Here is a 16,470-nt window from a genome sequence, read left to right as displayed (position 1 = left end):
TGAAGAAGAGCAGTTTATCTGCTCGAAACGTCGGTTGTTTTTTGTCTGTTAAGTACGTGTTTCACTGCTATGTACACAGTGATTTTCATCACTTCCAGTGTACTGTTTTCCTGACACTTTTGTGGGCTCTGGAATTGGCAATTTTTGGCCATCGAACTTTGCCTGTTTTGTGCCTACTCTGGATGTTTGGTTTAGCGTGTCTGTTTATATGCACAGTGATTTTCATCACTTGATTTTCATCACTTGTTCTAGTGCAGTTTTGTATTACCATTGATCCTTGTTGTTTTTGCAGGTTCAGCACTTACTTCTGTGGGCCTTGGAACTGGTAATTTTGGCTATCGAACTTTGCCTACTTCTTCTGCCTACGTCTGATGTTTTTGTCCCCCTGCATACTGTCTAGTCTGTATTTTACTTGTTTCCCCACATCAAGTTGGTGTACCTTGCTTTTTTTCTTTTCTAATCGAAACAACTTTGTGAGAGATCAGTGTTACATGTCTTATTGGCTTTTAATGCGGCGTTCTGAAAAGTAAGCGTGCTAACTAGGAATTAAACAAAATATTAATTCCATACAGCTTAAAACACATAGCAAAGACTTGCAATTAATGGAGTTCACATAATTTTCTTTCAGACTTGAAAGCAAGTATACTTCATATGTACATGTACCTGCACTTGGTACTATATTTTATGATAATGATGATTGTACTAGAAGTCTCTTTTGCCTGCTCTTTGGAGCCTTGCAAATGTATTAAGTTATGCTACTCTGCGCATAACATATTCTCAAACGAAACCCACTCATATCGGCAATTAGCTATACTTTGTTCCAATATCATGATTATCTACCAAAATTGGAACAAGCTAAATCCGTTGCTACTAAACATACAGCTAGCAATTCTTATTGCTATGATTGGCTGGCTTGTTTACAAGACCGGCCATGAAAACCACACTTGATAAAAGTTGCACTGAACATTCGGCGTTGATGATACAGCAGCTCTGTACCTGTAGAGCTGGAGTTAGTATATACTAGAATGTGCTTTTAAGTTCAAGCTTGAGCTTTAATATCATGCTAACATGACTTCATTAATTTTGTTTTCATGTTAGTGTCCTAACACGAGAGATCCGAAATGGATATTCGTGCCTAAGGACAGGAAGGTCATTTTTAGCAATCATCACACGAAAGACCAAAAATGGATACTCGTGCTGAAATTTTCATAGATCCAAGTTCGGAATCTATGTTTTCTTGTATGCTTTTATATGATATACCATATAGGCCTATATTATATAAGAAAAACGATATAATTCAACTATAGACATTCTTCAACTAAGTAGCATGTTACTAGTATAGGTTGTACTGCTATGAATAAGTAAAGTAGTAAGCCTATAGAGTGTCTAGAATTAATCAACATTACGGCGCAAGATGACATTGTCATGGTGCTGTAGTAATTCGTGAGAGCTTTAGTAAAAGCTAACCAATACATAATTCGACACATCGAATTTATGTTCAAAATCTAAACATGGGTCAGTTTTAGAACCATTCTAGACCTTCACAGCGCAACTGATGACAGAGTTTAACTCCAGAAACGTGATTTTGTATATAAGCTTGCATACAGCTTGCAAAACACGTCTTGCTAGCTGTATGTTTAGTAGCAACGGATTTAGCTTGTTCCAATTTTGGTAGATAATCATGATATTGGAACAAAGTATAGCTAATTGCCGATATGAGTGGGTTTCGTTTGAGAATATATGCGCAGAGTAGCATAACTTAATACATTGCAAGGCTCCAAAGAGCAGGCAAAAGAGACTTCTAGTACAATCATCATTATCATAAAATATAGTACCAAGTGCAGGTACATATGAAGTATACTTGCTTTCAAGTCTGAAAGAAAATTATGTGAACTCCATTAATTGCAAGTCTTTGCTATGTGTTTTAAGCTGTATGGAATTAATGTTTTGTTTAATTCCTAGTTAGCACGCTTACTTTTCAGAACGCCGCATTAAAAGCCAATAAGACATGTAACACTGATCTCTCACAAAGTTGTTTCGATTAATCAATATTGTTATACCATGTACACGGTATAGTGAAGAGATCAGATGGTGTTTAACATGTTTAGATGTTTACAGCATGATTCGATATTTCGGGTATTTCTAGCCAGAATTACCGAGGATTTCAGATAGAAATTCCTTACAAAATGAGACTCTAAATTGTTCCATAGTTTTGGATATTTCTATGTTTTTCGTATTATATTTTCATCGCCCAATGAGATAGCTTCTGACTGGATTCAGGTTCTGTCCGGGACCTGCCGCAGTTATAATTAAGATATGAACGGGGATTGTTGATGTTTTATGTTATTTCGCTGTTCTACTAAAAATTAATGCACACATTTGGCAGAATGTAGGCCTATTAGGAAAAACGTTTAGTATTTTGATATTTCGTGTTTGTTTTGTTTGTTTATTTCACTATCTACTGAAATAGCATTTTGCGGCGCGACGTCCCTATAAACTTGATATAGAACATTTGAAAAAAGTTGAAAAGGCCTACTTTTAATATTTGATAAATTTGAAAATTTCACAAAAGTTGAAAAAGTTGAATTTCGGATTGAAAAAGACTTCCAATGATTGAAAAAGTGTATAAAGTTGAAAAACTCCCGAATTTTGGCCCCCACTGGTTATGCTACTTCTTTCGGGGAAAATGTTAACAAAATGGGGGCCTTTTGTGGGCAGATGCTAAAACATTCGGTTCCTTTAAGATCCTAAAAAATTGGTCTTTCAGTGGCAGATTCTTAAAAATGGGACCCGTTTCGAGGGAAAATCTAAAAATGAGTTCTTTTGAGGGCAGAATCTAAAACTTAGGTCTTTTGGTTGCATATGTTGAAACATGTTGAAACTTTCAGTTTTTAATGAAATAAAGATATGATATAGGCTACATCATGCCTGCAGGATAAACACGTGAACCCAAAGAGAAGAACGAATTCGATGGTGTTGCATGCATTATCCACAACAGTGCGTTAGGTGCTCCGCTGGTACTCCTTTGCTAGAAGGGAAATCCCTGATTGGGGAACTTCTGAAAAATATCATTTGAACGAATGTGACAAAGCATGCCTGTAACAACTTATTTGAATTTGCAAATGGGTGAAACAATTCATTATCAGTTAAGTGTCGATACCTGTGTACGACATACATGAATAAAGTACTGAAGTAGGGCCTAAACACATGTCTTCCAAATCTAGGTATATTAAACACCCAGATTTGGAAGTTATAGGTTAGGCCTATAGGAAATGGTCATTTTGTTATAAAAATAGATATGACAAGACAGATTCTTTATAAATTTATTTCAGTTTATTACACAAATTTTACTGATCTATTATAGGGAACACTTGTTTAGCCTGACCCTTTTAAGATTTATCCCATAGGATTAGGATATATCTATCATTAAACTTACTATCAATCAAGTTTATCTACGTTGTTGGCATTTATAGTTATACGTCCGATGATGTTGAACCATCCTTTTAACCAAAAGACTCACTTCCCTTTATTTCTATTTGAATACTTAACGGTAACCATTCCCCTGGGGAGTTGGAAAATGAGGTTCTATCCAAATGAAGTCCCAATCGAAGTCATTTAAACAATGTCAGACAAGGGATACAAATTAATGTTTACCACCTTTACAGATATTTTGCAACAGATTGATAATGATTTTTTTTTAAATTTCCATGATAATCTATTGACATTTTCATGAACATAATAAAAGTTTTGGCCAGTGATAAGGGTGGGTGACGGGACATTTTCAATCACCTTTCATTACTCTCATCATGGAAATACAAGAATTTTGAATAGCCTAACTATAATAATATTGAAGAGTTTGTTTCCAAAACTGATTATCGAATGGCTAGTGTAAAATGTGGTTAATTAATTCCTGTACAGCAGTTGACAAGTTCGAACAACAGATATGAAATATATATTTATAACAATGATTTGAGTAGGAAAGCCGGGAAGGAAAGCCGTCTATTTCTTTTTACAATCATCCAAAGCAGATGATATGGCATAGTAAAATGCAACGTGCTAAATCAATTAGAGAATTCAGTAGGCTGATTAAACTTAAGAAAATTTAAAATTATACAAGAAAAAGTAACAGAAAGCAGCTGTTCAAAGTTGATTTAACCTTTTTTTTTTGGAAACAAAATGTTAAGTTCAACTGTCTTCCCTACATGGTCCGGATACGTCGCAAGCACAAGACACGGGTAAACGGCCCGTAATAGACTTGTAATTCCCCAGGCGGTTATATAGTGATGAGAACATACCAGGTTATGCAGTCACGCAGCCGAGGGGTCCGGGGACTCAAGCAATCGATCTTACGTCCGGGTCCGTTCTGTCACCTCTGCGTGCTCGGTTGCAGTGCCGTTGATTCAACCCCTGTCTCACCCGGCGCCTTCGGCAGCACTGAAATACCCGCGGTGCCGCCGTGGGTGCCGAATGTACCCCAAAAATCCCGGAGCAAAAATAGTATAATATCTCCAAGCTGCTGCTCGCGTTTGTTTCGCTGTGCGCTTGGAGAAATTAGTTAATTATGTTATCATAACTTTATTAAGTACAGAAGGAATTTAACATAATGATAAATACATACTGTAATCAATGTAACTGAAACGTAGATTTCTACATTTACAACTATTATAATCATAAATATCAAGGCCTAAATTTCAGAAATATAAATTAATTATTGCCCTGTTTCCCTGTTTTGCATTTTTTATGATATGCCTATCATGCGCTATCGTGTCTGTGAGTTTTTAAAATTAATATTAATTTGCTTATTGTGCTCTGAAGCTGGAAATAATTTGAAATCCAAACTAGTCTTGTTATAACTTTTCTTCAACTTGGTATCGATGATTAGAATCTGATTATATTTATAGATTCCATTGATAAATAATAGCACACTAGTTAATGTTTAATACCAAAGAATTCAATATCCTAACCATTCGGCTATTGTTCCTAGTATTATACAATGTGACATTGCGCTAATCACCTTATCAAGTTGACAATACCAAAATATTTCCAAGATATCCCATCCCTTTCCTACGCAGAGCTATTTCAAGCTATTATCTTTTATAATAATTTTATTATTTTAACCTATCGTCAATATAATTCCTCACGCAATGTTGAAATATACCAAATGTTAGATAAACAAGTAAGTAAATAATAATAAAAATTAATTAATTGCTAATTAAATAAATGAAATAAATAAATAAATTGCAATAATAGGCCCTAAATTAAACAAACATATCTGGATACGTCGCAAGCACAAAGACACGGCACAAGACACGGGCAAACGGCCCGTAATAGACTCGTAATTCCCCAGGCGATTATAGTGATGAGAACATACCAGTTTATGCAGACACGCAGCCGAGGTGCCCGGGGACTCAAGTAATCGATCCAGGTACGTCCGGGTCCGTTCTGTCATATAAATTAATTATTGTCCTGTTTCCCTCTGTTTTTGACTTTTTTATGATATGCCTATCATGCTTGTGAGTTTTTTTAATTAATATTAATTTGCTTATTGTGCTCTGAAGCTGGAAATAATCTGAAATCCAAACTATTCTTCATACTGTTATAACTTTTCAACTTGGTATCGATGATTAGAATCTGATTATACTTAAAGATTCCATTGATAAATAATAGCACACTAGGCCTAGTCAATGATTAATACCAAAGAATTCAATATCCTAGCCATTCGGCTATTGTTCTATTGTACAATGTGACATTGCGCTAATCACCTTATCAAGTTGACAATACCAAAATATTTCCAAGATATCCCATCCCTTTCCTACGCAGAGCTATTTCAAGCTATTATCTTTTATAATAATTTATTATTATAACCTATCGTCAATATACCATAAATAATTCCTCACGCAATGTTGAAATATACTAAATGTTAGATAAACAACTAAGTAAATAATAATAAAAAATAATTAATTGCTAATTAACTAAATGAAATAAATAAAATTGCAATGATAAATAAACAAACATAATAATAATAAAACATGACATAATAAATACATAATGCATTAAATACATAAGGGGTAACAGCAAGAAAGAGAAAAATAAGCAAAGAAACTAATAAAGTTCTTCATTGTGACTTCTTAACCATTCTAATTATAGTCCCGGCTAATATCACTGTAGTAAAATAATTAACAATAAAACCACAATAATAGTGACATGTATTGAAGTACATTCCATGATCATAATAATAATATTCACTTGATATGCGCAAACAGAACATCAGCCCCCATTAGCCAAAAAACAAACAAACAAGACTTCACACATAGGAATAAATAAATAAATAAATAAATAAATAAATAAATAAATAAATAAATAAATAAATAAATAAATAAATAAATAAATAAATAAATATAAATAAATAAATAAATAAATAAATAAATAATGACATCAGATAACATACCAGTTTATAATAACCCGGGAGAGAGATAAGAAATAAACAACTTCAAAAAATTGAGTGTTTTCACATGTTTTTGTAGGCCCATATACGACTACGTTGGAATTTTGTACCGGGATATATTGTAATAAAAGTCTGGATATAATACTAGTATCACTAAAATAATTGACAATAAAACCATAGGAAATAAACCCATAGTAGGTCTAATCATCACATCATAAATATTAATGACATGGAGCAAGCAAATCTTTAAACATGATGTAAAATGAAATGCACGATCAGCAAGTCATCCATCGGCGATGAATGCATCAAGTGCACGGTGAATATAAAGCTCGAGTTCTCAGGAAGGTCGACTTGTCCGTGGTCGAGCTGTCACGGAGGTCGAGTTGTCAGAAGTCGAGTAGTCCGGAGGTCGAGTCGTCTGACATTCCCCGGGCCCTCACCGAAAAAAATCCTGGCGCTGCCACTGACACTGAGGGGCACTATTCCAGAAGAAATTCATAAGGGGTGGTGCAATCAGGGGTGTAGGCCTAAATGAAATATTGCGTGCAAAATTTGACAATTTCAATCAATATATTTTTTTGATCATTATTATATTTCATAGCCCTATATTTTGATAATTTGCAGAATGAATAAACGCCTGCAAGTTTGTAGGCCCTAGGAACGCCGCCGGCGCCGTATCTTATTGTAAAAATCAGGTCTATAAAAAATAGTGCATCCCCCGGGCTGCCAGGGTTTGAGGTCAAAGTACACAAAGTGAATGCACTATCCCTGGCAATATTGTTTACATTGATCATCTGATGAACGGATGCTGCAAAGACAAGGACAGATTGCATTGTCACCGTAGATTAGCGTACTGGTAAGCAGAAGAACTTACAAGTAAGAATGATAGGCAGTGGGTTTCAAAGTTTAAGCCCCGCAACATGCCCAATAACATGCCTGTCACTTCCAATTGTTACTGTAAGCTTACTCACCTTTAATCACTATCAAATGCAGCATTATTTTCTCTTTCGCGCATGCTCAACCGAAAATAAATGATTTTCTATTTAACTCATCGCTCCTTTTGCGCACATATATACAACATAACACACCGACCTTATGGTCCTTTGGGGAACACCGGACTGCACAATGAATTCAGTAGTTTCCCCTTCGTCAATATACATTATAAAACAAAAACGCTCGTATATATTCACATAAAAGCTCCCGTGAGCTATATAATATCTAGCTCCAGTGAGCTATTTCTTAGCTCCAGTGAGCTAATTCTTAGCTCCAGTGAGCTATGTCCAAGCTCCAATGAGCTATATTATCTTAGCTCCAGTGAGCATAATATCCCATAAACTTCAGGATTACCTTCTTCCGTCCAATCTTACACAAATTACTTCACTAGTGAATTCTGCTGAGCCAAATATAGATTTCTTATTTCTACCTTGAACAAATATAAAAGCGGGGTCAGAAAACCTGATCACTTTTACAGCTATTTTGGCAAACTCACTATCCTTAGACTTAGAGAACAGGACAGGCCAGAACGGTGCCGATGGCCAGTGGGGAATAACAAGCGATGCTTGTGCTTTACAAACTTTCACATGTTTAACAGCTTGACCAACAAGAGATATGGGTGGGACCAACCAATTGTTCTCCCCTGCCCATGAAATTGCAAAAGCGTCTACCTGGCTAGTATTGTGACACCAGAATTTTGAATTAAACGATCTTAACCGCATTCTGATTGTCTGCGAAGCGGTCAACAGAATGGGGACCCCACAAAGAATCCATAAAATTGAAGAAACTCTGGGAAACTCCCCAATCATCAAAATCTATCTCCCTGCTTAGAGAATCTGCTAGGGTGTTCTCTTCTCTCGGAACCCATTGAACATGGAGATCTATATTCTCCTCTCTGCAAAAAGATGCTATATCAATACTTAATGTATGCAGATCCAATTTCATGCTTCCTTTCTTGATCACAGCTGCAACACCCATATTATCAGAGAACACTTTCACACACTTGCCTTGTAATCTAGGAACAAACGCTCTCAGCGCTAAATCCACGCCTTTCAATTCCCTCCATGTGGAGCTCTTACCGATTTCTTGTTCCGACCTACTCTGATTAAACATGATTATACTATCATCCTGTCCCCTTGTCCATGCTCCACAGCCACTGTGACTGGCATCTGAATACAGTAATACCTGTGGTAACGAATATTCAAACACATATCTGTTATTCATATTTCTTAGGTTCGTTCTCCAGAAAAACATTTCTTCAATAATAGGGCTATCCCCTGGAACCTTGAATATCTTATCCCAGTGTGTCTGATGATCACAAATCGTCATGATCGAGAATCTAGTTCTTAGTTGTGCAACATGTCCACATACTGGTATCAGAGATATAATTCTCCCTACAAACTCAGCTAACTGGCGAGCTGTAATATAAGGTAGCTTACCCTTCAGACCATCAATACATGTGATGGTGTTATTCACTCTTCTCTCTATTACTTTCAACAAACCTCTCTCTGTATCCCAGGTAAGTCCCAGCCAATCAATCCTCTGTGATGGCGTCCAGACGGACTTCTCTGAATTAGGAACCAATCCAGCTTTCAAAAGATCCTGTTTAACAGAACTAGCAATCATTTCACAAGCACTATATGATGGTGCAGTGCACCAACCGTCATCTAAATACACTACAATAAAGTATCCCTTGTCTCTCCAATACTTAACCAACGGTCGAATTATTTTGATAAAGACCCTATGTGCCGAAGTTAACCCGAAGGGTAGAACTCTAAACTCAAAGTACCTTAAACCTGTCCCAAAATCCCATAAAACTGAGATATTTACATTGATCTGGATAAATGTCTATGTGGTGATACCCAGATTTCAAATCAAATGAAAACATATAATTGTTCTTCTTAAAGTATAGTAACGCATCAGACCAGTCTTCGAAATGAATTTTCGTTTTCCAAACGTGATTGTTGACGTAACGAAGATCTAAAATTAGCCTCTTCTTCCCTGAACTTTGAATAGAAACTGAAAGAGGGTTTATAATGTCAGGCGGTAAAAATAATTCAACAACTAAATTCTTCGATAATAAATCATTAACGGCTTCCGAAACAAAATCAAAATTGTCACGTGCTGATGTATTGTTCCTGAAAAAAATCTCCTTCCAGAATGCGATGTTCGCCTTCATTCTTCCTCGAACTAGGTTCAGCATTGCCTTGCTCGTATTCGTAAAAATTGTTCAAAAAGAAATCAAAATCGTACCTAAAATCAGTATCCCCAGCCGATAGAACATGTTGCAACTTCACCAATCCTCTGTTTGGCCCGGCTGAAAAAATATCTGAAGTTGAATGACCCGCTTCTTGACCTGCACTAAGTCCGGGTGAAAAAATACCTGCTGAATTTGAAGTCATAGACCCATAAGATGGAACTATATAAAATGTATAAAAATAAAATTATGTATAACAAATGCCCGAAACAAACGGCACTTTCATTAACTTGTATTACAACACATCCATATTAGGATTACATAAAAATCATTGATTTCTCTCCACCCAGAAACAATCATTTTACCACGTCAGTTATTCACCTAACCGACCAACTTTGACAACTCCCAACTCGGGTTTATAGATCGGTTACACAATTTTTATTCATTCAACAAAATTAGTCATACGACGTACATTTTGTATAAATCACAAACTGCTTAAACCCGCTTACACGGTCTCGTGCATACACGATAAAGAAACAAAAATTCCTATAAAACGATCGTCACTCACGCGTTCAACTATGACAAAACCGATTAGGCATTTCATTATTATATTGTCACACGTTTCACTCGCTCGATACTTTAATTCACAAACACACCGAACATAAAACAACTACCAACCCACCAATTTATTAAATATGTGCCTACCTGCACATTTATCAGCTTTACTGGCCTTGTTTGAAATCTGGCTTGAATTGTCTAATTGCTTGGCAATTATACTGCCAGTGCCCTTTTCTCCACACCTGAAGCATTGGTCAATAGGTTTGGGAACTCCCCTCCTTGAACTATTAAAGGTGACGCCGCTTCCTGAATACGGGTATCTATTCTGTTGCAAATAGCCACGAAAATTACTATGAGGATTGGGATAAGTCTCATGACGACGGCTCTGAGGGTATGGGGCATTCCTTCGGAATTGACCTTTCTTAGGCTTTCTTTCTTTTGCTGACACGGCTCTAATAGCCGCCTTGATTCTCTTTTAATCATCTGAATTATCTGCTAACTCCTCCGCCTTATATTCATCTACCACCTTCCAACTTTCGTTCTTGTCTGCCAATTTTATATGCTTGTTTCTGGTTTTGATTTCTTCTAGACCAGCCCTCAACTCTGCCTTTGCGAAGGGAATATCACCTTTCTCTAACTTTTCTAACGCCCTGTCTATTCTCTCTTTCACCTGGACGTTGAATTGAACTGAAGCTTGTTGCCTCTGAACTTGAACTGAGCCTTGGCAGACTCTCTCGCTGATTCAAGAACTTGATTTTTAGTTGAACTTAATGCGTCGTCAATATACTCTCTGACGCCACCCACTTCAGCTTTAATAATATCAGAAATACTCTGTAAAGTTAAAACTTGAATAGGTTGTACTTCACCTTCTTCTTGTTGACCTTGGCCTGCTATTTTTGCAGCTTGTCCCTCTCTATTCGACATAATCAGACTCGAAAAATCCCAAAAAATCCCAAAGTTCTTGAAGAACACGGCGTAGCCAGCGACTGAAGTCTGTGATGTGCAAACGGTCAATGACTGCTACCTACCATTCTTGCCACTCCCACCCCTCCGATCTCAATAGTATTTCCCGCCATACATTTGCATATGCAAAATACAACTTTCGACCAATAGAAAATTAGCAAACCCTTTGACAAGCGCGACTACCGTGATGTTGCAAAGTCAGAGCTAACAACGCGTACAGCGCACAGTTCATTCATAAATTTCCACTCGGCAACAACAGATCGCCTCAGCAGCCAATCAAAGACAAGTGCGTCCAACAGCAACGTACTACGCAGTAAATACGCGATGTATACTTAAAATACGCGCTCGTCAAAGGTTTACTGCATTTGATTATATCTATCAGCTGACGCGACGATCATGTCCGTAAATGAATATTTTTGTTCTGGGACTGATCATTGCATTGAGATTATATTCTTTTCCTTTATTGCATGCTGAGATCAAATGTTCACTCAATTCAACATACAGTAGTCTATCATTTATAACTCAAATGCAGCAAACCTTTGATGAACGCGACTACCGCGATGTTGCAAATTAGGAGCTAGCAACGCGTACGGCGCACAGTTCATTCATAAATTTCCACTCGGCAACAGCAGATTGCCTCAGCAGCCAATCAGAGACAAGTGCGTCCAATACAGTAAATATGTGATGTATACTTTAAATACGCGCTCAGCTCATCAAAGGTTTACTGCATTTGATCAATAACGTTGGTTTTAGATGTATTGCAGCCACAGAATTAAAACCAGAGAACCAGGACTCGACCGCCATCTTGATATAGGCATGGAGCAAAAATTGGGGGTATTCGGTTTCCCTCGGAATGCGCTCGAGGCATTCGTTGTCATGCAAGTACGACATGGATGATGGGTGCAATGGAGAGACGCACTTGATGTGACCTGCATGCAATACCAAGATGCTTCAGATGAGACACAGAATTGTTTTTGTTCGTCTCCGCGCACTGTTGGCATGGACCCGAATACCCCGAATTTTCTCCCCATAGGCTATAGCTGACGGCTCGATTGTACGTGGCGGTATAGGGAGTCCCGGTTCTCCTTCTCTAATTCTGTGGTTGCAGCAGCTCACCGTTTACCGACGAAACCACATTGAGATTGAGATTTAAAGGAGGATTTTGTGATCCTAGCATCCTCTTTTTATGACATTTTTCAGTATCATATAATGTGCACATTTTAAAGGTTCATGTTAACTTTGTGGCTTTTGTGCTTTGTATCACAACTTTATCATCATTGTCGTCCCCTCTCATTTGCACATTTAAGTCCCATTCAGTGATCCCAGCGCAACTGTAAAAAAATTAAAATTCCCTGGTGGTTCCTATGAGGGGTCAAAGGTCACAGTGGGGCCAAAAGTAGTCCCATCATATTGTATCTTAAATTGTTTCTCTCAAAACAAGGAATAAAAACAATAAAAAATGGTCTGACATCATCAAAACTGGTCTCAAATTACTCCCCTTAACATAAGAAATCTCAAACATAAACTTAGTTCACAATTTTGGTGCAATTTTGTATTGTCATGTCCCCTTCATACAATGTAGTTCATGCAGCCAATAGAAATATGTACAAGCATAACATAAAGAGTTCTTTTGAAGATTGCGTGCCTACTAAGAACTCTCCATTATTATTATTATAACATTTAACACACGATTTCATCTGATTCTGAGGTTATACATTTCTTAAAATTATAAATTATTTTCCTATTTGGTTTGTCCAGAGGAGAAATTTTTAACTTAAGACAAATTTAGATGGAATTGGTGCATTTTGAAAAGTGGGCTTCTGTGCATGAGATACGGTCCCGGGGGGGCACTCAGAATTATACTTGTAAGCATCTGCGTGACAGAAAACACGGATTTAGGTTGGTTTTGAAAGCAAATCAAGGATCCGTGCGGATCCGTGATTAGGGTCTCAAAACACTAATTTTACTGGAAGAAGGGGTGTTTTTTTTAAGATGTAAAGAATAAGAATGCCAAAAAACATATCACTGATGAGTAAAAAAAATCACTCACCAAACTCTGACTAAAGGTATACATTAAAATTTAAATAAAAATAAAAATTGAAAAAAAAATTAATTCAAATCGTTCTCCAAAAGACATGCAAATGCATGGAGTACAATAGAATCATACCACGAACAGGTGATTGGTTGTACTCACTGACCTCTACCATATGTGACCATCCTCCACAACTGAGCCCGGATGTCGCCAGTGCCACTATTGAGATATGCTCCATTGAACTTAACAATAAACAATAGGAAACAAAGGATTTATTGACTGTTTTATTGATTTTCACTACTTAAATGTCAAGTACTATAGACATGATATACATCATTTTAAAGCTAATTTCAAGCAGAATATTTTGGTTGAATATCTCAAAAATGATGATTGGCGACTTCAGGGCTCAGTTGTGCTGAATGGTCACATATTGGTGAGGGCAAAAATCCACAGTCAGTGGTATAGTCGGCGACTATCCTATTATCCATGTGTAGAGGTCAGTGCTTGCATGATATTTTTGTTACATTTTGTGCATAGATCAGAAGAAGACTAACAAATGCAACTGGCTAAGAATAAGATTTGAATACATGCAATAAAGGCAGTTGATGCAGCCTACTGAGTGTGTGAGGAGAATCATACATGCTTCGAAATGACTACCTATGATGCGATAGTGATTGGGGCTGGCCTGAGTGGTGAGTACATATTAAATTTAATGAGTTAATCCCATGAGAACTACCTGCCTATTGGTCAAAAAGAAGTTTTCATTATTAATTGGACCAATCAGCAACATTGTTAGAATAATTTCACCACACAAAAAAATTGGGGTGAATTATTTGCAAAGCTCCATTCTGGTTGGTGATTAAAATGAAGATATCATGTAATTGACCAATCAGAATGTTAGATCGACAGGTAGTGCTGATGGGATTAAGATACAAATTGCAGGGTATTCATAGCTTGGAACCTGGATATTATATATAAATAAAAATATCATTCAAGATTTGAAATTACATGTACATGTTTTATAAACGTTACCAAGTAAAATAAGTTAGATTTGTAATAAGGCCAGAGGTGTAGCCAGGGGAAAGCCAGGAAAACTGACCCCTCACATACAATTTTTAGGATAAAATGTGGACAGGAAAGAGTAGAGTGTCCTTAAATAAGTTAAAATGACTAAAAAATAAAAATGGGACCAAAATTGACAAATGGGGACAAAAATTTGACTTTGCCTCCTCACATTAATATCCTGGCTAAGCTTCTGAATAAGGCACTAATAAAAGAACTGCCTATGAATGTGGTATACAGTGTTCAAAATATGCCAGAATCTTCAAGGGCCATTTGGGCCCTTGGGGTAGAAATCAAAATTGTTCAAGGACCCAAACTCAGTTGTAAAATTTTAATGTCACACTGGTCCACATTTAGTGACACTTTGTAAGAGTTAAGGTGGTACTACACCCCCTGATAAATTTTGTGACTAATTTTGCATTTTTCTCAAAAAATTACTACACACTGGTAACAAAAGTTATGTCACATATTATAGGGACAAGGAATCCAATTACTTCACTGAAATTTCAGTGATTCAAGATAAGTGGTTCATTATATATGTTAAGAAATGAAGCACATTCTAGCGGTACCGGTACCTCTTTTCTTATCATAAATAACGTACCGCTTGTCTTGAGTGACTGAAATTCCAGTGTAGTAACTGGATTCCTTGCCCCTATAATATACACAACTTTTGTTACTAGTGTGTTATTATTTTTTGAGAAAAATGCAAAAATAGTCACAAATTTATCAAGGGGTATAGTACCACATTAAGACTCACACACAAATAAATGACAGGTTTTGCTCTGGATCTATGTTGAAGTCATTAGTATTGAGTTCATCTTGCTGAATTAGGTGATGAAATTTCATAACCTATGTTTTGCCCTTCAAAAAAATCGAATAGGCTAAATTCGGGCTAACCAATTACAGCAGCGCGAAATCATGCTATGGCAGTTTCGCGTGCGTGAACTTTTCCGTCGCATCGAATGCGTGTACGCGGAAGGCATGGTCAAAAGTACTATTTACGGCTTGGAGGTACTATTTACGGCTCATCCGGGACATTGAAAATACTATTTACGGCTTAGAGGTACTATTTACGGATAGGAGTACTGATGGTAGAACTATTTTTGGTCATGTGATCCACTTTTAACCAATCAATGAACAAGAATATATTAACCCTTACACCCGAAAATACCACAGAATACCACGATGAAAAATTCTGCGCATGCATGCATCCCAGGGTCTGCGATGACGCAATCACCCTAAGTGTCAAATGCTCACGGAATTGCGGGCCGGACAGCAATTACCCGTGTAGCTCCCGTCCGCGATCGTGTGGTTGGCATGCGGGGGGTCAAAGGTTCGAATCCCGGGGGTGCCAAGTCAAAAATTCTTCTTCTTCTTGACTTTTTCGGATCTTCTGTGACTTCCGATAGCAAAAAACCTGGGTCAGTGTTAGGGTTAATGAAGTATATAACTTCGGATAACCTATCTGGGACTGCCATCCCTATTTTTTATTGTTTCTTTTACACTTTACAGTTGGTCAAGGATCAAATATTAGTAGTTGATTGATGGGCAGGGTCTGTCCGGTCCCATAGGCTGCCTGCTAAGAACCACTGATGTATTTTATCTTGTTGTCTTTCCCCCAGGATTATCAGCTGCCAAATTGTTACAAGAGTCGGGCATAGATGTACTGGTACTTGAAGCAAGGAACAGGGTTGGTGGCAGAACCTACACAATTAAGGTAGTTAACATGATAAAATTATTTGTTTACTGTCTTTCACATGTACGTGTACAGAGAGTACAGGTGACATTGTGTCACTCTTTGAAAAGAGGGGGTGTATGGCTTTATTCTTTAGTTGATAAGAATTCTGATATCTCATTGGTCAAACACCACTTGCAGGCATGAGAATTTGCGAATTCAGGCATTTTTGTTGTCCAAATTTACACATTTTATTATTTTTTTCAGTCTGTTTTGGACCATTAAATGCCAAATTCACACGCTTTTCAGGCAGTTTTCAAAAAAGTCATTATCATGCCTGCACTTGGATAAAAATCTGTACCTGCTTGTTCCTCATTACAGGCAGGCAATATTTAACCGTATTACCTCTGTATTCCTAATGACCAAAATAGCTCTTAGAGGCCGGTAGTGTCCGTGTAACAGCAAAGCCATTTTCAAGAGAATAATTAGCTGCAGAATTTCAAAAAAAAAAAAAAAAATGATGTGCAAGCCTTACATAGGCTTTA

At 37.0% G+C, this 16,470-nt stretch overlaps 2 protein-coding genes across 2 annotated transcripts in view; one reads left to right on the top strand and one right to left on the bottom strand.

Annotated features, from left to right (window-relative positions):
- The first annotated feature begins 7,176 nt into the window (after window positions 1-7,176).
- LOC140135409 (amine oxidase [flavin-containing] B-like) overlaps window positions 7,177-16,470 on the top strand; it is a 29,049-nt gene continuing 19,755 nt past the window's right edge. Inside the window, exons 1-3 of the mRNA XM_072156900.1 lie at window positions 7,177-7,301; window positions 13,726-13,880; window positions 15,873-15,967. Coding sequence (XP_072013001.1) covers window positions 13,838-13,880; window positions 15,873-15,967 — 138 coding nt within the window. The 5' untranslated portion in view covers window positions 7,177-7,301; window positions 13,726-13,837. The remainder of the gene's footprint in view (window positions 7,302-13,725; window positions 13,881-15,872; window positions 15,968-16,470) is intronic.
- Window positions 8,141-9,064, bottom strand: LOC140136437 (uncharacterized). Its single transcript, XM_072158161.1, has one exon. It carries the CDS (start codon window positions 9,062-9,064, stop codon window positions 8,141-8,143), a length of 924 nt encoding a protein of 307 aa, XP_072014262.1.

This window comes from Amphiura filiformis, chromosome 16, assembly GCF_039555335.1.
Source record: "Amphiura filiformis chromosome 16, Afil_fr2py, whole genome shotgun sequence".
NCBI classification, from domain to species: domain Eukaryota; kingdom Metazoa; phylum Echinodermata; class Ophiuroidea; order Amphilepidida; family Amphiuridae; genus Amphiura; species Amphiura filiformis.
The sequence above is the reverse complement of the archived record's forward strand: the minus strand, read 5'-3'. Positions and strand labels throughout refer to the sequence as shown.